The sequence below is a fragment of the Leucopleurus acutus genome, assembly GCF_964270905.1.
Source record: "Leucopleurus acutus genome assembly, chromosome: 12".
Classification (NCBI taxonomy): domain Eukaryota; kingdom Metazoa; phylum Chordata; class Mammalia; order Artiodactyla; family Delphinidae; genus Leucopleurus; species Leucopleurus acutus.
In genome coordinates, this window is record NC_139154.1 from 48,232,623 (window position 1) to 48,257,172 (window position 24,550).

General features: G+C 50.0%; 4 protein-coding genes across 5 annotated transcripts in view; 1 reads left to right on the forward strand and 3 right to left on the reverse strand.

Annotated features, from left to right (window-relative positions):
• Positions 1-1,855, reverse strand: part of CGREF1 (cell growth regulator with EF-hand domain 1) — a 12,528-nt gene extending 10,673 nt beyond the window's left edge. Inside the window, exon 1 of the mRNA XM_082852318.1 lies at positions 1,799-1,855. The gene's annotated coding sequence lies outside the window, so the exon portion shown is untranslated. The remainder of the gene's footprint in view (positions 1-1,798) is intronic.
• Positions 1,648-12,478, forward strand: ABHD1 (abhydrolase domain containing 1; the record flags this gene model as incomplete). The annotated part of the gene is given in 13 exon segments (XM_082851430.1): positions 1,648-2,071; positions 5,533-5,852; positions 9,801-9,961; positions 10,310-10,356; positions 10,359-10,436; positions 10,439-10,490; positions 10,700-10,745; positions 10,899-11,011; positions 11,146-11,151; positions 11,153-11,317; positions 11,831-11,879; positions 11,979-12,144; positions 12,267-12,478. Coding segments are annotated over 13 exon segments (1,839 nt in total).
• A 36-nt stretch (positions 12,479-12,514) lies between these two features.
• Positions 12,515-16,281, reverse strand: PREB (prolactin regulatory element binding). 2 transcript variants are annotated; one of them, XM_082851325.1, is made up of 9 exons: positions 15,967-16,281; positions 15,241-15,433; positions 14,833-15,050; positions 14,563-14,643; positions 14,339-14,463; positions 13,968-14,141; positions 13,769-13,841; positions 13,417-13,576; positions 12,515-13,241 (listed from the first exon to the last, which is right to left on the reverse strand). In XM_082851325.1, the coding sequence occupies exons 1-9, from the start codon at positions 16,099-16,101 to the stop codon at positions 13,147-13,149; spliced, it is 1,254 nt and encodes a 417-aa protein (XP_082707451.1). In that variant the 5' UTR covers positions 16,102-16,281; the 3' UTR covers positions 12,515-13,146. The 2 variants fall into 2 exon arrangements, with proteins under 2 accessions (XP_082707451.1, XP_082707452.1); XM_082851326.1 differs by lacking the exon at positions 13,417-13,576.
• Positions 16,282-17,363: 1,082 nt separating this feature from the next.
• PRR30 (proline rich 30) lies at positions 17,364-18,563 on the reverse strand (the record flags this gene model as incomplete). The annotated part of the gene is given in 2 exon segments (XM_082851357.1): positions 17,364-17,597; positions 17,601-18,563. Coding segments are annotated over 2 exon segments (1,197 nt in total).
• Between the last annotated feature and the right edge of the window lie 5,987 nt (positions 18,564-24,550).

Below are 24,550 nucleotides of genomic sequence, written 5' to 3' on the forward strand. Positions count from 1 at the left end.
TTCTTGTCCCTGCCTCTGCTATCTTTTCGATTTAAAGAACCCTCCATACATAGGGTACTCTTCCTTTGCTGGAACTCCACTGCTCCAAAACCTTCAATGGCTCCCTATTTCTATTACAGTCCAGAGTCTTCACCTGGACATTTAAGGCCTTCTACAATCAGATATCAAGTTACCATTTTAGACTCATCTTCCAGTGCTCCATTATACTAACGCTCTGCTTCAGACAGAGGGGTTACTGGAGTCTGCGAAATACTTTTCATTTTCACTTTGCAGTGCTTTTGCCCAAGCTGTCCCACCCTTTACCTGGAACAGCCTTCGCTCTCCTGACAACCCTAGCACTCTGGTTTCAGTCCGCTTCAGAAAAAAATAATTGCACGTGAACTTTTAGTGTCATCTCAGTAATATTCTCCTAAGTCATGCTTCCAAACATGGCATTTTTAGTACAGGTAACTCACCTCTATTATTTAAAGGAAGTCAGGCTAAGGCACCTCAAGTAATGTGTAATGAGGTTGGTGTAATGTGATTGCTTCACACTTTCACATTTCTCACTACAGTATTTACAAAAGCTTTTATAAGCAACAGAAATAGAGCAGCTATTGAACAACTGCCTGTCAAATAAAAACGTTCCTCATCATTTTCTATAACGTGCATAAACATAATTTACCCTAATGACCACAGAAAAGCCACCACAACCGCTAGAGTTGTGATATAATTCAATAAAGTTATTCACATCACACTCACACACACACACACACACACACACACACACACACACTCACAATGATCCTCTAGCCTCTGATTTCTTCAAGTCATTGCACCAGTGCATGGGAGGAAAGCCTGGCCTTGCAGTTAGACCTCTGATCAAATCCAGCCTCTCACAGTACTAACAGTGTGATCTCAGCAGGTGTCTCCGTGTCTCTGAGCTCTGGGATCTTCACTTTAAAAAATGAGGATAGTGGTATCTATCTTGTAGGGGCTTGGGGAGTATGCAGTGGAATAACGTAGGTTGAGTGCATGGCAGTGAGTAGATGCTCCCTGAGTATTTCGGAGACTCTAGGATGTGGCGGGGCCTTTTCTCTTGCTTGACTTCCCATCCAGTGCAAAACTGCTCGCACAGCATGCCTGTCAGTGGCCATCAGCCTCCACTGGACTTTCCAGGACAGGAGCCTACCACCCACAGGGCACGCATTCCATTTCTGCCTAATTCGAACTGTCAGAAGTAATTCTGAGCTCAATTCTCTCCCTTAACTTATCTCTCCAGGGCCGCCTGTGACTCCCAGCACCTCCCACCCCCCGGCGCAAGAGAAGAGGCACTGGCTATACAGCCAAATGGGTCCCACACCTGAGCTGGGCTCCCCCTGCCACTTCTAGCTGGGTGATAACCTCGGCCCCTCCCCGGTCCCCCTTTTCCTCCGCTGTCAAATGAGGATGAAACTCCTGCCAGCCTCCCCTCCCCCCGGGACTGTCAAGAGCAACGAATGAGACACCGGACGGAAAAGCCCTTGGGGGACTGTGAACCCCCCTCATCACAGCGAGGGAGCTCAGGCCTTGCTTTCTAGGCCCTCCCTCTACGTGCTCTCAGGGGTAACCTCGGAGAGGCGCCCAGAGGCGAGAGCCAGCGCTCCGGCGGCGTCCGAGCCGCAGGGGATGCGGAGGGACTGCGCCTTCAGCCTCCGACCTGGAGGCCAGGAGACCGCCCCTGCCCGCGGTCCCGCCCCGCGGCGCCCAGTATTCCCGGCTGCCCGCGGCGGGGTCCCCGGCCCCCAGCCCGCCAGCCCCGGGCGGGGATCGCACCCACCTGCGGCGGCGCGGCGCGGCTCTGGCCGGGTCCGGCTGGGTCGTCGCTCGAGGCTGTGCGCCGCCGCGGCCGCCGCGCCTCGGCTCCCGCCGCCCGGCCCTCCCCCGGGCCGCTCCACGTGGCTGCTCCACGTAGCCCTCCCGGCTGCGGCCGCCGCCCTGGCCCGGGCAGAGTCCGGAGCGCCAGCGCCGTGGCCTGGGTCTCCGCCCCGCCCGGCCTGGCCCGCAGACCCCGGCCCTCTGCGGCCCGCACCGGGCGAGGGAGAGCGTGTGCGTGAGTGTGTGCGTACAGACAACTAGAGAGAGAGAGGCAAAGAGACAGATGATGAAGCTGGTGCGTAACGAGAAGCACGTTTAACTGGGCGCTCACTCCCTGCTGGGACCCAGATGTGTGTGACAAGATAGAATGTGACTTACTGTTAGCCTGTGATTGTGACTGATGTATGTGGCTGCGAGGATGAGAGACCTGTGACACGGTAGGGGGTGCTTCGTGTGGCTCTGTATCCAGTATGGCAGCACTTGAGAGAGTATGGCCAATGCGGGACTGTCCGGGTGTGTGACCGTACAGGATGTGAGTGGTGTGTCTGTTGGGGTATCTGGCTGAACTCCTCCTGAGTTGTGATGCTCAAGTGACACCGTGACTGTCGGTTTCCGGTGAGGGTATCACTGTGTGACTGTGACTGCACATCACTGAGAAGTGGCTCCATCTGAGCCATGGTGGGGGAGGGGGGGCCTGGGAAAGTATCAGCTTAAGGGTGACAGTGGCAGCTGTTTGCCAGCACAGCGTTGCAGTGTGTGGCTATAGCTTTGTGGCCAAAACGCAGTGTCACCAGTTTTCTCAGAGCAGCCAGTTCCTCCACCCAGGCTTCAGACTACTTCCTCACCCACTGGCTCAAAGACTTAGTTCTTTGAGTGCACGACTTCTTATCTCTCTGGAATCTTCAACTTCTCCCTCCCCATCAGCTCCTTCCCATCAGCATCCATCCACAACAACAAACTGACTCTCATCAAAGTCACCCTGTCCTCCTTCCTGTGGTGGGCAGGTGGATACTGCTGGACACTACCTCCTTGGGTCATGGTATCATTGGTTTCGGCAATACCATTCCTCTCTCTTTAGTCATTTTTTCTTAGTTTCTTCCTGTGTCGGAGTTCCTCTGGGCTCTCTCCTCATGCCCCATCTGCTCATGTGTTCTTCCATTCACGTAGCTTCCATCACTATCTCTTATGGGTTGAACTGTGTCCCTCAAAAATTCATATGTTGAAGTCCTAACCCCCCAATACCTCAGAATGTGACTTTATTTGGAAATAGGGTAGTTGCAGATATAATTAGTGAAGATGAGGTCATACTGGCATAGAACCTAATCCAATATGACTGGTGTTCATATAAAAAGGGGAATTTGGACACACACACACACACACAAGGAGAACAGCATGTGAAGATGCGGCAGAGATTGGAGTGAAGCTTCTACATACCAAGGAATGCTGAAGATTTTCAGCAAACCACCAGAAGCTAGAAGAGATGTACGGAACAAGTTCTTCCTCACTGCTCTCAGATGGTACCAATCCTGCTGACACCTTGATCTTGGACTTCCAGTTTCCAGAACTGTGAAACAATAAATTTCTGTTGTTCAGGACAACCAGTTTGCAGCACTTTGTTATGGCAACCCTGCAAGCTAATACATCATCTAAATGCTGATAACTACCATATCTCAAATTCCAATCTCTGAGCCCCAGGCCACTTCAGGAACGGAACAGCCTACTGATTTGTGCCGGATCTTAATTTTTAAAGGTGACTGAGTGACAACACAGAGAGGTCAATGCCACTGAAAGAAGAGTTTGATGTTACAGTTCCCTCAGGAAGAAGAGGCACAGCTCACCACACAGGACCACAGAGGGAAGCACCAGTGTAGGTCAGAAGGCAGAAAGGAGCAAGGGGAAGGCAGAGGCCACAGCTTTTATTAAACTAGAAAAGCAAGACGAGGCAGGTTAAACAGTTTAGGGTTGGCTAGTTTTAATAACTTCAGAGAGCTTTGGGGCATAGGGGCTGTCGCTAGTTGACTGGTCCCTGGTCCTGGGTTTATCTAGGAAAGGGAAAATATTGGTTTGGTGTGTGAGAGCTGGATAAAGGAAGTGGTTCAGAGTATGGCCTCTGGATTGCAGGGGAGATGTGAACAACTTTGGCTGTTAGTTTGGTCCTGTGATTAATGAATGCCAAAGAGACAAATTCAGAATCTAAGAAAACACAATTAGAACACCTACCAGCACCCCAGACGTGTCTGAATCAGAATGCATCATCTTCCTCCTCAAAACTTCCCCTCCCCCCGCTTCTCTATCCCAATGTTACCACCATGCATCCCTGAATCTATGCAGTCAGAAAACGGGGTCGTCCATGATTCCTCCTTCTTCCCCCACCTCCAACCTACTACCGAGTCCTATCAGTTCTGCCTCCTATCTTAAAGATCTTCACTCCTCTCCTGAGCTTTCCCCCGTCCAGGCAGCCCTGGTCCACGCCAAATTTCCGTTAACAGCCTCCTAGTTAGCCTGCTTTTCATCCCCCTCCAATCCATTCTCAAAGTAGCCTGAATGATTCTTCTGAAATATAACTCTGATCATGTCGCCCACCCCTTCTTAAAACTCTGATGGCTTTCCTCCACCCGTAGGATAAAGCCTAACATCCTTTATGCAGCTGCCCACAACCTGATTCCTGACCATCTCACATGCTCCAGCAACACCAAATTTCTTTTGGTCCTTTAAGAAGTCTCTCACATCCAGGCTTATGCTTGTGCTCTTCCCTCTCCTGGAACAATTACTCTCTCCCCTCCTCCACCCTGTCTTGGAAACTACTACTTATTTTTTGATTTCGCCTTAAATGTATTGTCATTTAATATCTGGGGGTGCTTTCTCTGATCCATGGGGTCTGGGCACCCTCCCCGGGGCTCCCACTGCAGCTAGTACTTCCCTTATCTACCACCATGCTCTGTTGCAGGGGTTCAACCCTGATTACACATTTGAGTCTTCCTGAGAGATTTTAAGTTGTTATTAATACTTAGGCTCCTCTTCAGACCAACCATAACAGCGGGTAGGGCCTGGGCGCCGCTAGTTTTAGAGACTCACAGATAATTCCAATCTTCAGTCAAGGTTGAGTCATTGCTCTAGTAGATTACTTACTTGTTTCCATATCCCGATGAAGACAGGAACAGCATCCCAAGTGCCTGGTACACAGTGGGTGATGAGTAAGTATCTGTTGTACTTGTGACAGGGATTGTATGAGGCAGCGTAGAGTGACACTGGACGAGTGGCTTTAACCCATGTGTGTGTGACTCTGTGCGGAATGGCACTCACTCAAGTAGCTGAAACTTGACTACGTGACACTGTGGGGTGTCGGTGTGAATGATCGTGTCCAGTGTGTGAGGGCCACTGTCAATGACTGAACACTACGGGAGTGGAGTGGTGTGACCACGTCAGTGGCTGTGCCCTGTGTGTGACTGACTGAGAGGCTGGGGGGCTCTGGCCAGGCTGTCAGACTCGCCGCTCCGGGGCAGGGTTTGAGGAAGACGGAGCTGGAGCTGCTCCTCAAGATGGCGGCTGCGGGGAAGGCCGCTAGTCCTTACAAGAGGCCGCAGGGCCGGTGACCGCGAAGCGGAGGCAGGAGCCGTAGAAGCCACTCGCAAGACACTGGGGTCAGCTCCGCGCAGACTGCCCAGGCACGGTACACACACCCGCTTGACGTCCTAGCACCGCCCTCGCCACGCCCGCCGCCGGGAGCAGGGCGGTGGGCGGGGCCTGGGTCCCCGAATCGCCGGGCAGTGCGGGCGGAACCCGCACAGGCTGTCCAATGGCGTGTGACGGGCGGGGCCCAGCGCGCACCCGCGGGCCCACTAATCGAAGCTCAGGCGTCAGAGCCGGTCAAGAACTTGGGAGTGGAGACTCAGCAACGCGAGAGGCTGAGCTCCTCCCTGGGCCCCCAAGATGACACCTGGACAGAATCGTTCTCTCTGCTTTTGGGACTTGGCGCTGCCCTCTACTTGGGCTACTACTGGGCATGGGTGGCCCCGGTGGGTGCGGGTCCAGAGCTCTCTCCGGCGGGTGTAGGTAACTCGAGTCTGAGGGCAGCTTCCAGCAGGGGCTCGAGCCCTTTGTGGAGGCTGGCTGGGTGGGGTCTCCTGGCCCAGGTGAAATTTGACGCCACAGCCCCACCACCACTCCGGCCCCGCGCTCCAGCCAGGCTCAGCTTTGCTACTATCACCTAACGGAGAGTCGGTTCTTTGCCTGCCTGGATTCTCTGCATCCCGCGTACTCCCCATGCCAGCTGGGCCTTTCAGTCATCGGAGGGGTGCTGCTGCCGATGATGTGGACAAACACTTGCAGAAAAGCGGGGTGGAAGGCATCCTGAGCTGTCAGGGAGATATGCACACTATCTTTTTCTTTTTAGGCAGTCTAGATGAGCTTCTCATTAGCTGCTCTGAATGAAGGAACCAGTTGGTGGGGTGGTGGCTAACTCCCACCATCATCCCATCAGCTTAGTAGGACCTTGCTTCTCTTAAGGACTGGCAGAGGTTCCCCGCCTAGCTCAGGACTAATGGATAACCCTAACTGTCCTTGCTCATTCAGCCCTGTTTTAAGTTCTAGGCCCTCCATGTAGAGTGCAATGGAAAAATCCGAAGAGGATGATTTTGATGAACTTGGAAATTTTATTCTCACTGAAATTTATGTAATTTACATAGCCACAAAAATCTAAATCTTTTAATTTTCATTAAACTCGGTTCTAAGTAGCTGAGTCTAACAAGAAACCTATTGATTCAAGCCCTTTAAAATGATCTATAGGGAAATTTAATGTTACCTCAACTTTTCTGTATTTTCAGAGCTTTATACATCCTATGTGTTGTTTACAGAATACATTTGCCTTAGTGAAACAATTTTAAAAACCCAAACCTCACAATACGCTCTAAACCTTACCGTATATGCCTGATTTGGAAAGTCAGTCATTTCAGAACAGAGCTGTCCTGAACTAAACATTTTCCTTTGCTTACAACCAGCCACAGAGAAGTCAGAGACCTCTGCCACTTTATACTCCAAATCCTTCTTTGATTTCCAAATACTGGTTTAAATGCAGAGAAAGTGTCATTCTGGACACTCTGAGGACATGCAGTTTGGATTGTCCAGCATGGTAATGGATTGGAATTGATTCATCCACAGTGACTAATGGCATTTAACTAATTAGTTCTCAGGGATAAGTCAAGAAACACTTCACTAGAATTAAAATGAAACTAACCCACATACATCAAACCTGTGATTTATTAGCACCTTGTTCTACACAACTGAGCTGTTTGACCAAGGATTTAATAAACTGATAACTCAAAATCTTGGCAACTAGGAGGTATTATAGTAAAGTGACTAAGAGCACAAACTCTTAGTTTCAATCCCAGCTCCACTGCTACCTAGCTTTGGCACATTTTGTGACCTTTGACAACTTACTTAATATTCAAACACGTTCCCACAGGGGGATCACAGTACCTATCTCAAAGAGCTATTGTGAAGGTTATAGGATATAATCATGTAAAATGCTTAGCACAATACCTGGCACATAAGGAGCACGCAACAAATCTTACTAGTATTGGTGGTAATATCATAATTATTTTTTACACTTTTTAATAGAAGTATAGTTGACTTACAATGTTGTGTTAATTTCTGCTGTACAGCAAAGTGATTCAGTTACACAATTTATATACAATCTTTTTCAATATTCTTTTCCATTATGGTTTATCATAGGATATTGAATATAGTTCTCTGTGCTATACAGTAGGTCCTTGTTGTTTATCCATCCTGTATATAAAAGTTTACAACTGTTAACCCCAGCCTCCTACTCCATCCCTCCCCCAACCCCCTCCCCCTTGGCAACCACAAGTCTGTCCTCTACGTCCGAGTCTGTTTCTGTTTCGTAGATACGTTTGTTTGTGTTATATTTTAGATTCCACATATAAGTGATATCATATGGTATTTGTCTTTTTCTGACTTCACTTAGTATGGTAATATCTAGTTGCATCCATGTTGCTGCAAATGTGTGTGTGTGTGTGTGTGGTTTTTTTTTAACGGCTGAGCAGTAGTCCATTGTATATATGTACCACATCTTCTTTATCCATTCATCTGTCAATGGACATTTAGGTTGTTTCCATGTCTTGGCTATTATGAATAGTGCTGCTATGAACATAGGGGTGCACGTATCTTTTTGAATTAGAATTTTGTATGGATATATTTTGTATGGATTGCTGGATCATACAGTAATTCTATTTTTAGTTTTCTGAGGAACCCCCATACTGTTCTCCATAATGGCTGTACCAACTTACATTCCCACCAACAGTGTAGGAGAGTTCCCTTTTCTCCATATCCTCTCCAGCATTTGTTATTTGTAGAGTTTTTAATGATGGCCATTCGGACTGGTGTGGGTTGTTACCTCACTGTAGTTTTGATTTGCATTTTGCTATTAGAGTCATTGAGCATCTTTTCATGTGCCTATTAGCCATTTATATTTCTTCTTTGGAGAAATGTCTATTTAGATCTTCTGCCCATTTTTTTCTTTTTTTTTCCTGCCCATTTTTCGATTGGGTTGTTTATTTTTGTTGTTGTTGAGTTGTATGAACTGTTTGTATATTTTAGAAATTAAGCCCTTGTCAGTCTCATTGTTTGCAAATATTTTCTCCCATTCTGTAGGTTGACTTTTCATTTTATGGTTTCCTTTGCTGTGCAAAAGCTTGATTAGAAAAAGCTTGACCTGCAAAAGCAGATGTAATCTTGATTAGGTCCTATTTGTTTATTTTTATTTCTATTGCCTTGGGAGGCTGACCTAAGAAAATATTGGTACAATTTATGTCAGAGAATATTTTGCCTAATATCATAATTACTATTCCACTTTGCCTTTTGCTAGCTGTGTGACTTTGGGCAAACAACTTAACCTGTCATAGTTTCTTATAATAAGGTTGGGTTTAGCCTAGTGCCAGCAAATAGCATACAATGAATCACAGGTGTTATTATTCCAGGGCTTAAGGCCCAGGGTACGAGTCACAACAGTCACAGTACCAACCTGGCCTCTCTAGTTCATAATTTACGTAGCCCCTTTTGACTGCAAGAAGAAATAGGAATCTGCTCCTTGGGTCCCTTCAGGCCTGCAACAGAAATGCAATTTCTATTTCTTGAGTCTGAGGCCTTCTGTCTTTGTACAGCATACTCCCCCTTCATAAGCCTTCTCTGTGGCTGGGCCCTCTCATTCACTTGATGTGTATCCAGAGAACCAAGCAGAGAGGTTGAAAGATAGGGCTAAGTGCCCAATGACCTCATCTGGCCCACCATCCTATCCCTGTTATCTTCCTCCTGGCTGGCATGAAGAAAGAGAAAATCTGTTCCCATTGGGACTATTCCTCCTTTAGAGAATGGTCTAACAGCAGGGGCTGTTAGGTAAGAAAATGAGGTGGTGCGGTACAAAGAAGCCCTTCAGCAGCGAGCACATGCAACAGGGAATGGGAATATGCAACAATGGAATGCTAAAATCAGAAGGAGCCAGCGTGACCGGAGCTAGTTTTGAGACGAGAGTGTGGATAATCCAACTGGCAGAAGTGTAGACAATTCAAAAGGCAAAAGTCACAGATTAAATGGTGCTGCATTTCTTCAGCCTCTGTCCAGGATCCCAACCTTTCCTGCAGATCAGCTGGGCAACTTATATTACCTACTCTCTCCAAAATGGGTTTGGGGCATGGATAGGTTGAGTGTGGAAGTCGGTTCAGGGGCAATTCTGGAGAGGTGACACTCTAGGACTGAAGTTGGGGCCCTAGTGGGACTATCTTAACAGAGGTGACTTGACCATTCCAGACTGAGGTATGCTAGATTTCTCACGCCCAGACAAAGCAGTGACCTCCAGGCTGGCCTCTGGAAAGGGGTCACTCCGGTATCAGGTACCTCACTGGCTTGGTGCAAAAATCAGGGGAGTGAGGCACATTGTGTTGTGTGACTAGAGGCCACAACTGGTGACTGGGTCCCAGTTTCTGGCCTTCCTGGAGCGACACTGTCCAGTCACTGTGGAGACTTTCTACCCTACGCTCTGGTGTTTTGAGGGGCGGCTACAAACCATCTTCAGAGTCTTACTGCAGTCTCCGCCTGTAACCCCTTACTCATGGTAAGAAGGGACAGATGGGGGTGAACATGAAGCTGCAAGTACAGGGGAATCCTACTCGTGTACCTCTTTTAAAATGGGGGTAACCTTTGACCCATCTACCTCAGTGTGCTAAGGGTAACCAGAGTGGCTATATGGAAAGGCTATTTAATTGCACAACCATGAGGTAATACTCAAATCTTTTATGTCCCATTATACCTCGTTACAGTCTTAATGTTTTGCATAATGCATGCCCTCAAATGATGCTGGTAACTTGTGGGAGTTGTTTGGGGAGGGAGAGGGCGCAAAATCTTTCGAAGTACATGGAGTTCCTAATAGTATCTTTCTGTGCCCTTTTCTCCAAAACCACAGGGAAGTTCTCGAAACCCCGGATAGCGGACAGCTCCTCCTAGACTGGGCCAGCAGCCTAACAGCAGTCAATACCCTGACCCTACCACCCAGCCATTGTTATTGCTGCTTCCTGGTATCACGGGCAGTAGTTAGGAGACATATATCTTGCACTAGTTGACCAAGCTTTGGAGGATGGCTATAGGTAAGGATGGACACAGCCCAGCGGACTTGGGTGGTGTCTGATAACTTAGAATGGTGTGCTGGGGGTCGGGGGAGGGTCAATTCAGACCCTGCTATGGGGAGGAGGTACCATATGAAGGGCACCATTTGACGGAGGCCTTTCTGAAACCTACCAAAAGGGGAGGAGCCCTTATGGAGCGACTGCCTAACATGTACCTGTGTGTGCCCCAGGGCTATCGTATTTAATAACCGGGGCCGCCGTGGGGAAGAACTGCTGGCGAGTACCCTCCTTCCTCGTAGTGGCCCTTCACCCCGCTCCCTTCAGAGACCCTGGGCCGCAACCTACCTGTCTTCCATTTCTTGAGTCCTTTCACTTTTCTGCCTTCTGGTCAGGGCCTCCTTCCCTACCCAGTGATCCAGTTTGCCTCAGACCTACAGGGCCCTCTGTGCCAGCAACACTGAAGATCTGGAGACAGTTGTGAACCACATAAAGAGCCGCTACTCCCAAGCTCCACTGCTGGCTGTGGGCATCTCTCTCGGAGGGTAAAGGCTGCCTGCACTTAACCCAAAGGCCCAGTCTTCCTTTTTCTCTTTCCTCCTCCATGTTCTCTCCCGTTCTCCTGTTCCAACTCACCAATACAAACCCTTCTTTCATGGCCCCTGGGCCAATCCTGCAGGATATTAGCTGAACCACTTGGCTCGAATGGGACGGGCTGTGGGGTTAGTGGCAGCACTGACTCTACCTGCATGCTGGGATACCTCTGAGACCACCTGCTCCCTGGAGACCCCACTGAACTCACTGCTCTTCAGTCAGCACCTCACTGCTGGGTTCTGCCGAGCTGGGAACCGGTAGGGTCTTGACAAGTGGAAAAGGGAAGCAGACAGGGCAGGATGGCAGACATGCCAGGTTCTCCCAGTGCTCGGGTCAGTTCCCTATCTGGATTTTCTCACTCGTGAGATAGGACAGAGGCTGGCTCTGGGTCAGGTCCAGGAGTAGAGCCAAAGCCCTATGTGTTCTTTTTTTTTTTAATTTTTCTTTTTGGCTGCGTTGGGTCTTCGTTGCTGCGCGCAGGCTTTCTCTAGTTGCGGCGAGCGGGTGCTACTCTTTGTTGTGGTGCACAGGCTTTGTTGAAGTAGCTTCTCTCATTGCGGAGCGCAGGCTCTAGAGCGTGTGGGCTTCAGTAGTTGTGGCTCGCAGGCTCTAGAGCACAGGCTCAGTAGTTGTGGCACGTGGGCTTAGTTGCTCCATGGCCTGTGGGATCTTCCCGGACCAGGGGGTCGAACCCGCGTCCCCTGCATTGGCAGGCAGATTCTTAACCACTGTGCCACCAGGGAAGTCCCACCCTATGTGTTCTTTTGCAGGAACAGAAAGGTGATGGAAAAGGTGGTGAATGTAGACTTTGTGCTACAGGTAGAGTGTTTCAACTCTCCCCTCTCGGCCCAAAACTGTTCTTCCAACACCTTATTCCCTTTCCTCATCCTAGCCTATCCCACCCGCCACCACCTGCAGGCCCACACAATCCACCACTTTGATGAGCGCTACACAACTGTGGTCTTCGGATATCAAGACTGCGCTGCCTATTACCGAGCAGCAAGCCCAAGAACCAAGGCAGATGCCATCCAGCTCCCTGTGCTCTGCCTCAATGCAGCTGATGACCCCTTCTCCCCGGCCCACGGCGAGCACCTGGGATCTGGACGCTTCAGGCCCCGGGGGAAATGGGCCATGCAGTGCAAGCGGAAAGAGCCTGGGCTCTCAGCAGAGGCCAGGGCTCCTAACCTCCTCTCCAACGCCTCCTAGCCCTTCCCCTACAGGCTGCCCAACATTCTCCCCACGTTGCACTGCTTGTCACAGCTCGGGGTGGCCACACCGGCTTCCCGGAAGGACTGCTTCCCTGGCAGCACTGCTACGTGAGCCGCCTCATGCATCCGTATGCCAAAGCCATCTTCCAGCACCCAGCAGAGCTGCTCAGCCTCAGGGCACCCACTCCTCCTGAGGGAGGCAAAAGCTGACAAGAGTACCATCTGGAGCCTCAGTTCAGGCTTCGCTTGTTTATTAAATATCAACTTTTCCTGCCTAACGCGCTGAAGTTCATTTTCCCTTTTCTCAAGGCTAGGGTAGACTGTCCAGGAATTTACTGCATATTTGGCCTGGCTGGCTTGGAGCTACCCAGCTGAACCCCAAGATGACTGCCTGGTTCTTCCTTTTGCCCCTTCCTTCTCTAATACCAAGTCCCAGGCCAGTGCTTTTCCCAGCAAATGCCAGGAGCTCATGTGAAGAGCAACTGGCCGCGAGGCTGTAAGGGGAGGAGAAGAAAACGACTGTTTCTGCAGGAAGGAGAGCAGTGCCTCCAGGTTCTTGGGCATCTTCACATATTTCTGGAGAAAGGACAAGCTCAACTATGGAGCCTCTGGTAGGCAGAGGGAAGGAGACAGGTGGTGTGGCCTGGCCTTCAGACACCACTGTCCTGGGCAGATCCACAGATGACGAATGCAAGGCTCCCAGGACTCAGTGTCGCACAGGGCCACAGCCAAGCTTTAACTGGAAAGGGCAGGCGTTGCCCATTAGTCTCATCAGAGGCAACCTCAGCTGTGGACCCAGATGGAGTGAGCAGTGGTAGGCCCACACTGGTCTAGAAGGTGGCGGTGTCCAGGCCCCTGGCTCCCTGGGAGCAGGGAGGCTAAAGAAAAGCTGGAAAGGCCCTCTGGAGCAGCAGGATGGTCACAACGATAAGCCCGACACACAGCAGCAGCAGCAGCCATATAGGAACACTCCCTGCAACGGGGGAAGGGAAGGAGTCAGGAGGCAAAGGAGCATCACAGCCCAGAGAACAGAACCATTCAAGAAGGGGGTAGTGGCTACAGATAAGCATCCCATTCTCCAGGAGGCAAGTTTTCGCTACAGCGAAAGCTGGGGTGGTTCCCCCACCGCACCCACCCCAGTGACTCACGTCGTGAGGGCAGCAGGTGTAGCTGGCAACGGCTATCAACAGCCACAGAAAACAGAGCAGTTTCCTGGGACCCAAGGAGCTCTGGACCACGACCCTTCTCAGGTAGAAAGGCCACATCCGTCACCACGATGCCGTGGGCCTCCTTCATGTAGTACAGGCGCTGGGGACAGGAGGAAAACCAGTGAGGGAAGGCCCAACTGGGAACATTCCTTCCGGAAAACACGGCCTCTGCCCCCAGAAGACTTTCCCGCTACAGGCTGGGCCAGACTCCTTCCTGCACACTCAGTGCAGAAGCAGGCCTAGAATCCCCACCCCAAAAGCCCTCAGGGCTGTGCCCACCTCCACTCATTACCTGGAGAGAGAAAGCTATGTAGATGGCAACAGAGCCAGTGACCGTGCCCAGGCCTAGGAAGGTGCCCGATTCACTGCAACAAACAATAAAATGCTCACTGTCCTGGAGTCTGTGCAGCAACGACACTCCTCAGGGACTCACGTCTCCCTGAGCTCCCCCTGGTCCCCCCATACCCAGCCAAGCCACCACTGTCTCACACCTGACGCTAAGGCAGGAGATGACTTCATGGCCACAGGACTTGGTCCGAAGGGGCAAGAACGTGGAGCCATCCCAGGCTGTGAGGTAGCAGGGCGGGGGCTGGCGCAGACGCTTGTGGGGAATCTGCACCGTGAAGAGTCGCAGCCCAGCAGGCTGGTCTGGAACCTGCCCAAACCTGGGGGCCGGGCGAGAAGCTGTTCAGCTCCTGGGGCCCACCCAACCCTCCTCAGAGGTGTTTGCCCTCCTGCACCCTGGTGAGGCCTAGGGTAACACCCGACAGGGCTCCGACCCTCCCCAGCTTCCCCCCAGTCTCCTCCCACTCCCCCACATCTAGGCTGTGCCTCTTTCAGCCACCCTCTGGGGTCTCCACACCTGCAGGCCTGGTAGCGGTAAGGCGTGTTAGAAAAGGTGGGTCCGTTCTCTTGCCAGTGCAGCTGTGTCACCAGCTGATCCTTCTGCCACACGGAGGCCTTAAGGTCCCAGCCCACAGTTACCAACTAGTCAGGAATCAAGATTCCAAGGATGGACGGTTAGGGGATCCACTTACTGGGCCAGCAGCATAATCACCTATTTTCTCCGCCCTCTCAACTCCTCACCTTGCCATCAGGCCCCAAAGCCAGGTCCTCAATCTCCCCTTCGTGGGCTCTGAACTCCAGAACTTTCTCCAAGGTGGGTACCTGCAGCCAAACCACCACCACAGTTAGCCTAGGTACCCGGCAAGAGCGCAATGATACTCACCCCTCTTCTCTACTAATGGCCGCTCAGTGCAGGCTTCACTCACAAGTTCCCCAGAACCCATGTTCAGATTCTCACAATTCTGGCCTTGCTGCTACTGACACTCATCCTCTAACCTCCCAAAACCACACCTTCCAGACACGAACGTAGCCATCCGTCCCTCCAGTGGCAAGCAGGGTACTATCATGGTTGAAGCATACAACTTTCTGCAGTGGATCAGTGCTGAAGTCTGTCTGCACCGCCTGCAAATTCTCTACGCTGAATTCTATCTCCTCCTGGTGGGTTTCAGCTCCAGACTTCTCTGCTGGGGCAGCCCCTTTCCTTTGTCGAGGCCCCTGCTCCTTGGAACCTGCAACACAAACAGCCTGCCAGGTTCCAGGTTTCTCAAGTAAGTAGTACTGGCCCCCTCTCTAGTGGTGAACATCGAACTTCTCACCTGCTACCATAACCCCACTTCCAGCCCCACTTCATCAGAGACCAAGATGAGAGAGATCTTACTTATTTAACCCTCTTCCCAAATCTAGAGAGGGGGCTCTCACCTGCCTTCCCTGCCTTGTTTTTGCTCTTCTGCTGATGGATCTGGAAGCGCAGGAGCTGACAGTGGGCATCCTGCCCCGCTGCAAGGATGTTACCAGCCAGCGCCAAGTTCATGGTGGCCCGTGTCTCTGTGTCATGGGAGTGTAGTAAGGAGGCGCTAAGGCGCCCATTAATCTGCTCCAGTTGCAGAAAGTGCTGTGGGAGAGGGAACCAGGATGAGGTTCAGAGAGCACCTCAAGGGCAAACTTACATCCTATAGTCTGATGCCCTACCCCTTTGCTAACTACACTTTCTAGTTTAAAAGACTGTTTGCAACCTTTTTCCTTTTTTGAGCCTCACGAATCTGTACAGCAAGCAAGGCTCTAGTTTGCAGAACAAGAAGAATGATGAAACCCTAGCTTCTATTTCACTCGCCGCTGCTATTAGTCTGGCAGACAAGTCTATGTGGTCCCCCTGGAAAAAGCCAGGATAAGACCCCTGGTGCTAATCCTGAGGTCGAACTGAAGCGTTCGTGCCTAGGTAGCGCCGTGTGCAGTTTTCACTTTACCTTAGGAGCCTCTCAACTGACCGGTGAGTTCTCGATTGAAATTCGCGCCGGGAAGCCCGGCATGCCGGGGTTCCCACCCGGGAGGGGCCGGGTCCGAAGCAGGGGTGCGGCCCGCCCCCAGACCCTCCCAGAATCGCCCTCAGCCCGTGGCGCGACCCGGCCCCAGGGGCACTGTACTCACCACGCCGTTCTTTATGCCGGTCTTGGCGGCGCCTCCTCCGCCCGCAGCGATGAGCAGCCCAGCGCTGGGGTCGACCTGAAGCGCGTACAACGGGAACGGGGCCCGGTACAGCTCTGGCGCCCGGCGCCGACCCATCCCGCTCGACCAGCGCTTCACTATCTGCGCCGAGGCACCGGGGACATGCCGCCCGGCCTTCGACTGCTGCTACGGTCGCTGTTGACTTTGGTCCGGTCGCCGCCGGGAGGACTCCAGACCCCTCTCACAGCCGCCGGGTTGCAGAAACCGTAACTACACACAAGGCCCCCTATCGCTGCCGCGGGCCGCCTAACCCGGTCTCGCAGACGCGCAAGGCGCAGGCGCACCGAGCCCGCACTCCTCACGCAGGCGCAGAGCCGCCAATACGCGTCAGCACTAGCCGGCCGCGGGCAGGCGGAGCCCCAGCTCCAGGATGCCGGTCTCCGCCCGCTTGTGAAGGCAGACTCCGCCATCTTTTTGCGGGGCTTTGGGGGCGCGCACCAGCTTCAAGGAAATGTCTTGTTCTGCAGTAGCGGGGTGGGTGGGGGGTGGGGACGGGGTGTGCTAATAAAGGTTAAGGGAGGTTAATAAGCCTTTAATAAAGAAATCCGTGGATTAGGACTGTCCACACTTCAGGAGTGATACGCAGACTCGTCGAGCGCAGCCTTTACGTTTACCCAAGAGACGAAGTGATTTATCCAAGGTCTGCCTCGCACCCCACCCTCCTGAGGGGGCCCTTGGATTTCTGATCTCCAACGTGAGGACCCCGTGTTTCTCTGCAGTGAACGCTAGGCTTGCCCTTGCCTGCAAGGAGACATGTCCTGCTGCTCCCCTGGCCTTGTCAGCATGAGTCCTTTTAATCTGAGGTGCAGCCAGAGGAAGGGGCCCAGTGGCTTCATCTCTGGGGATGCCATTATCTGTCCCAACAAATCGAATTAAATGGGTGAAGGGCCTGGCAGAGCCCTCTGCACATCTCAGGTGCTCAGGGCTTATGGGTCCCTTGCCCTCCTCAGATATATGGCACTCACTCTCCTTGGTCATTCTGTTTCCTTTGACTCTCCTCCACCCCTTGTTGGGTTCTGGTCACCCTGAAGGTACAGCCGCCCACAGGATCTGCTCAGCAAGACACAAACACAAGTTTTGCAGGGTCAGGTTTTATTGGATACACCGAAGGCTGAGTGGGGCCTCGGGTGCCCTTGGTCCTCTTCAGCCAGGAGAAAGCAGACTCCACAAGGGGCTCCCAGGGTTCAGGGCTGGAGAACATAGCTGACCTCCAGCCAGCCAGCCCTTCAGAGTGTCTCGGGGGCCCCCTGAGATCTGGGGCCGGGCAGGGATGGTGGGGTTCGGAGGAGGTGCTCCAGGGAGCCTCCGTGGCTCTGGCACTAGAGTGGTGACTTTCGGAGAATGGGCTCTGGAGAGGCAGGCCTCTTTGAGGCAGAGGAAGGTCTGGGCTTCAGGGAGACAGTGGCCTGTTTTGGTGCCTGGGTCTGAGACCCTGAACAGCACATGGAGTTTGGCGATTGAGGGCTTACAGACCTGAGGCTCCCGTTCTGGGAGGGGTTGCCTGGGCCTAGATCTGCCTGGGCCTGAGGGGCTGGGGCTTGAGATGCCTGGGCTTAACACCCACGGGCCTGAGCGGCCTCTCCCCGAGGCCCTACTTCCTCCGGCCTTCTTTCTGGCAACAGATGCAAGGCCCTGGCCTGGCCCCGAGGCAGGCGGAGGCCAAAGCCAATGCCGATGCGCAGTGGTCCGGATTCCTGGCCCTGCGCACAGGGCAGTAGCTGGGGGAAAGCAAGTAGCCTGGGTCCAGTCCTGTACCTGGGGATAGGGCAAGAGGGGCTGCGGGGCCGGAGACATACCAGACAGACAGGATACTCCACGACCGGGGGCTTGCCGGTTTTGCCTTGCCACAGGCACTGCAAAAGCCGTAGCCGCAGGTCGTGGGCTATACGGCGTTGCCCCAGATGAACCACGAGGGCCTGGACCAGGGCTCCTGGGTCCCTGAACTCTGCAGGGTCCCTCTCGCTTGCCACGCAGCCCCCCTCCCCCACAGGGGACCCGGTGTTCCTGTGCTGCTGCGAGGGCCATGTCCGGCTGTTAGAGTGAACCCCACGAGAAGGTAGACTGGGGCTTGGGGAGGTGAGAGTGGAGCTAGGTACGTCTTCGGGGTGGGAAGGAGACTGGCAACATGAGCTCAGGAGAGAGGAGTTCTGTGGCTGAGAGAGAGAAGAGGAGTGAGTGAGAGTAGGAGATGGGTATAGCCAGTGGGAGGGCGAGGAAGAACGTGGTGCAGAGACAGAGAGGCAATTCTGATGAAAGAAAGAAGGGGAACTTGGGAGATAAGAAGAGTAGGGATGTAGGACAAAGTCTGAATTTGAGTCAGAAGAGTAGAAATGGGAGCCTGCTGAGTGGGACCATGGGGGAGGAGAGCAAGGTGGGTGGGTGGGACGGAGTGATTGTTGGGGAGGTTGAGGTCGAAGGTTGCAGGGAAGGGAGTCCACAATTTTTGAGGGGCCCCGAGGGGGGCGCCCAGGGGGTGCTGCGTTCTGTAGCAGCACTTGGTCCTTGTTTTGAGGCAACATTGCCTTGAATCCAGAGGAGAATGGAGTGTCAAGCCCACAGATTAGAGACCTGGCAGCGGCAGGACCAGCATCTCTGGGGCCAGAAGTGGCTGAGAAATCAAGGCCTTCTGTGCACAGAATGTGGCTCCAGCCTGGTGTTGGTAGGACTGTTGGTGGCAAGCCAAGGAGACACCCAGCCCTGGAGCACCAGCTTCTCTGGGTGTTCAGACGGGAGTTTGGCTCTAAACTTGCCTTCTCACTTCTTTGCAGTGGGCCAGTGATGAGGGATGGAGGGGATGGAGAATCAGGACTGACTCTTGGGAGCTGAACAACAGCAGAAGTTATCTGGGTGGGCCAGGGAGGAAGACACAGCCCATAGGATCTGTAGAGAAAGAAACAGCCCAAGATATTGGGAGGCTGGGTCCATTTCTGGCTCTGGCTTATGTACCATGCAGGCTGGTTCACCAAGGCCCTAACTCCATGTCACCCTGGGGTCAGAAGAGCTGGCAAAAAGCTCCAGAGAAGGTAAGAGCTAAGGAGGAGAGGAGTAGGGAAGGAGGGGAGGGTGGATAGGATGGAGTTAGAGGAGGGGGCTTGGGAGATGGGGACTGAGATGGGACTAGGAATTGAGGGTGTTCTGGTGCTGTGAGCTCTTACCAATGAGGGTTCCTCTGGGCTGTGTTTCTCAAGGCACTTCAGTGATGTGGGACCTGGGAGAGAGAGGAACAGAGTCAACAATGGTGGGTACGCCCCTCTCTGCCCCCAGCGTCTGTCACCCAAAACTCACTCTGACCAAGAGTTCTGTCTGAGCCTTGCCCTCGGTCCTCCTTCAGCCAGGCGGAGGTCTTCTGTTACCAGGTTTTTGTTCTCCTAAACCTGAATCAGTGATTCTGCAAGCATCCTGGTTTCCTGGCACTCTGGTTGCCCTAATCCCAGTCTTCCCTAACGCTGATGTCCTCTGGCTCAGTCTGGCCCCAGCCACGATGGCTTTTCATGCTCAGTAGCAGTAGTAGCAGTGGGGCTAGCTGGTGAAAACCTCTGGGAGGTGGGCACTTTGTCCCAGCAGCCCTCGGGAGCTGGGAGCTGGGAGCCCCTTTTCCTGGGGCAGTTGTCCCTGGCATCTAGTGCCTATGTCACAGAGGTCGGGGGCTGACATCATAGACTCTCCTCCTCAAGGCTCTAGGACCTTCTCTCAGAGATCATCCACAGGCTGGCCCTTGACAAAACTGAAGGAAGCAAAATTCTCTGGGGCCTTCAGTCTCTCCTTCAGGGCCCAGCCCCCACCTCTGCTCTCGCCCATATATTTACAGTTCCCACCACCTCCTCCATCCAGGCTTCTCACCAGCTGTACAGCCTAGAGCCTCCCTTCAACTTCTTGTTTTCTTTGCTTTCTGAGCAGTGGTTCATGCTCCACACCTTTTCCCCCCTTGGGATAATGCTTATATGTTTGCTTTTTTTTTTTAATCAGTTATGTTCTATAATATTTTAGCTTTACTGAGGTATAATTCACAACTAAAATTGTAACACCTTCAACGTGTACATAGTAAATTCTCCCTGACTCCACCTTTTCGTTCTATTCAGGCTTTCCATGAATTGGACAAGGCCCACCCTTGGAAGGGCAATCTGCTTGCTCAGTCTACTGATTCAGATGTAATCTCATCTAGAAACACCCTCGCAGACACACCCAGAATAATGTTTAACCAAATATCGGGGAACCCCTTGGCCCAGTTGGCCCATAAAATTAACCGTCACAGTATATAAGTGAAAGATGAGATGCCTTTCCAAGGGTCTATGATGCCTAGATTAAAGGAGGCTTTGCCCATATCAATATTTCCAATTGTCTCCTTTTTTTGGTGGCCTGGAGTTTTTTTCACCCCACGACTAGTCATCATAATAAAATTAGGACTGAGTAAGATGTGCGGTTAGTATAAAGTGAGAGAAGGGTTCTTATGAAGAGGTGAGTGGTGGGAAAGCAGAACCAGGCAAAACCTCAGTCATATCAGTTTTAGGAAGGAGCGAATATGGAGGCTGAGATCCAGCCTTAGGGACTGAGGGCTTCCTGGGATGCCAGACTTTCAGCGCTAAACCCAAAACAGTCCTAGATAAACCAAAACTAAACCCTAGAACTTGAGTCCTCTTGGAAAAGATTCATGTTCCCCTAGGGTATGAGGATCCCCGTTTGAAGGTTACTGTTCTAAAAAAAATTTCTATAGTAACTTCAATTTACACTAACCACTGTCTCCCTTATTTTGTGTTAATTACTATATGCTTAGTAAAACTCTACTGACCAAGCAAATGGAAATACTCTAAGCATTTGGCATCCAAGTTGGAAACATGATATTTTAATGCAGTTGTTTTCTTGTTTGCTAGTTGTTTCCTATTGTAGATGTTATTTAACACACACTTTAACCGCCCCCCACTACTCCAACGGTGGGCGAGAACACTGTGTTCAATTTCTTTCAAATGCTCTATAGCATGCTCTTTCCAGAAATCCACCAATGTTTGTTGAGAGGATGAATGAATGAGTAAATTGAGATTTATCTAAGAGAATTTGACCTTTGCACTTTGCTTTTTCTTTTCCTTTCTTTTCTGTTTGGGCCCTACATTATTGCATGGTAGGAAGTGGAAGGAAGGGGCTGCTTACAGAACCACCTGAGTATTCTTGGAGAAATCATGATTATGAGAGAGGTGTCAGAAAACAGAGATAGGTAAATATTCAAAAAGGGAAAAACGATAAATTCTAGAATCTCAAATCAGTCAGTTTCTAGTTGCTTGCCAGGAAAATTTTAAACTGAATTCTTGACAGAATGTATATAAGCTCTTAGAAAGGAAATGGATGATCACAATGGCCAGAGTGGGTTCAAGTAAAACAATTTGTAGAGAACATACAGCCGTCCGGAAGTGGCATATATACCGTGTCATCAGGGAAGGCAGTTATATCTAACCTTTCACTTTCTAGGATAAGAAGTGTGCTCTTGACCATGCCAACTAAAACACACAGCCTGAGATAAGTGCCAGAGTGCCAATTTGTAAATTTACCCTAGGGACTTCCCTGGTGGTCCAGTGGTTAAGAATCCGCCTTCCAATGCGGGGGACTTGGGTTCCATCCCTGGTCGGGGAACTAAGATCCCACATGCCGCGGGGCAACTAAGCCCGTGTGCCACAACTACTGAGCCCGTGCACTGCAACTAGAGAGCCCGCGCACCACAGCTAGAGAGTCTGCACGCCACGACTAGAGAGAAGCCTGTGCACTGCAATGAAAAGCCTGCGTGCAGCAACTAAGACCCGATGCAGCCAAATAAATAAATATTTAAATATATATATATATAAAAAAATAAATTTACCCTAAAAATGTAGCTCACACGGACAGGAAATAATTAGCATATTCTCTCTCTATAGTCTATTTGGGAAGTTAAAATGTAATCAGAATCCACAAAATTGGTTTACCATGAGAAATCATAGTTGCAGGGATTGACTTACTGCTTTCAACATCAGCAATATTCTCAAATCATGTAGACAGAACTGCCTGGGGGTCAGAAATGCTTGTTTCAGAACAAGGAAAGTTGGGCAAACTAATAAATTGATTGCCTGACAGCACGAAGCTAAGAGGTTAGTTTCACGCATCTCAATAGAAATACTCAAAGCCTGTTGGGTAAAGCTCTATCTTTTCTGACCAATGCTGGGAGGAGTATTATCAGGTTTGTCTCTGTGACTCTTCTTTTCTTACTCTTCCAAAGTTGATGGACACATTCTCTCAAACTAGCTACTATGAAGACTTGCTAGATGGGAATTGAAATGTGCACACCTGTGTTCTGACCCACTGTGAGTTCCTTTGCAGTTCAGCAGTGCAATTTGCCTTATCCTCAAGTGCTTGTTTGTATCTAAATATAGTCCTTAAGTACTTACCACATAAAATTTCCCACATTACTCTTACTTCCTACTTTGTAAATGAGTTTTCAAAGGAATTATAATAATCCCCATGTATATTGATTTCATCAAGGTTTTGACAGAGTGTTGTGGTGGAAAAATGTGAGCCAGCCAGTTGAACCATTATTGCTTCTTTGCCTTTTAACTCTTCTTGTTCTTTGAAGTATACAAATAATGCACAAATAAATTCATTATACAAAATCCTAACAACACATACGTATACAGAGTAAAATTTAAAAGTTGTCCTTGACACTCTTCCTATTTTTACTCTCTCCAGGGATGTCCACTGTTTGTCCTCTACTTTTGTATATATATAGTATTTGAGTTTATTAATTATAATTCAGTATCTCTGCTTATGTATCTCTGTTTAATCTATCAGTTTCTGAAAGAGGTGTGTTAAAATCAACTATTAATTGTTGATTTATATATTTCTTCTCGCATTTCTGTTAGCTGTTGGTTGATGGATTTTTGAGGCTGTGTTAATAGGTGCAAAAATATATTTATAATGATTAAGTCTTCTTGTTCTGCTGTTCCTCTTATCATTTAGCAAATCACACAACCCAGCTTTCTTCTCCAGAAGTTGGAAAATGAACATTAGGGCAAAATTGAAGAAATGAGAAGGAAGAAAATAAAAATGATAAGGCTAAAAATTAGTGAAATGGAGACTTTAAAAGAATAGGGATTCACACTCACTAGGATGGCAATTATAAAACAAAAACAAGACAGAAAACGATAAGTGTTGCAGAGGATGAGGAGAAATTGGAACTCTTGTGCACTGCTGGTCGTAATGTAAAGTGGTGTAGTTACTATGAAAAACAGTATAGCAGTTCCTTGAAAAATTAAAAATAGAATTATCGAAAAATTAAAAATAGAATTATCGAAAAATTAAAAATAGAATTATCCAGCAAATTCATTTCTGGGTATATACCTGAAAAAATCAAAAGCAGGACCTCAGAGAGATATTTGTACAACTAATGTTCATAGCAGCATTATTCACAGTAGCCCAAAGGTGGAAATTACCCAAATAACCAATCGACTGATGAATGGATAAACCAAATGTGATAAATACATACAATGGAATATTGTTTCACAAAAATGACAAATACTGTATGATTCTACTCATATGAGGTACTTAGAATAGCCAGATTCTTAGAGACAGAAAGTTCAGGGGTGCTGGGGTAGGGGAAATAGGGAGTTATTGTTTAACAAGTATGGAATTTCGGTTTTGCAATATGAAAAATGTTCTGTGGATGGATGGCAGTGATGTTTGCACAACAATGTGAATATACTTAATGCCACTGAACTGTATACTTAAAAATGGTACATTTTAATCATAATTTTTAATAAATAAATAATTTTTAAAGATGCAGAATATTAAAAAAAAACAAAGGCTAATAATCTAGGCATATTTCTGGCAACACTGATCAAGGACAAAAAAACAGGTGGGTGCAAATAAAATACAGAACAAAAAAGGGGAAAATATCTAGAGACATAATGGAGATTGAAAAATAATAAAAGCGGGCTTCCATCTGGGGCTGGAAGTAGTGACACTTCCAGGGCATTCCTATAGCACTTGAGGCACTAGGAGAAAGGAGAAGCATGAGTGACTGTTCCAAAAGGAGAGGGAGAAGCCTGCTCTTCTTGTCCCCTCCCACTGGCCCCATGGTCACTCAGATGGATCCTGAGCTTACCAAGTACTTCTTTTTCAAATGGACCTCAAACAGTATCCAAGAGGTCATTGTTCCAGATGTAGATGACAACTCCTGGGAGATGGAGCTCAAGTTCTAGGTTTAAGATGATCCTACCCTACATCACTTCCTCTCCACATCTCTGTGGACAGAGCCAATACCCATGGAACCATGCAGGGGCTTCTTCTTTCACCTGAAATAGTGGGGGCTGATGGTGCGCTGAAACAAAACCCAGGAGGAAGAGAATTTGTCATTAGTACTAGATGCCAAGGAGCCACGAGGCCCAACTTCCATTAGTTAGACCAGTTCCTGGGACCCTACCTATGTCGTACTCAAGAAATAGATGTCCCAGACCAACTTCAAAGGAGAACGCATGACACCCATCTGCTGCCT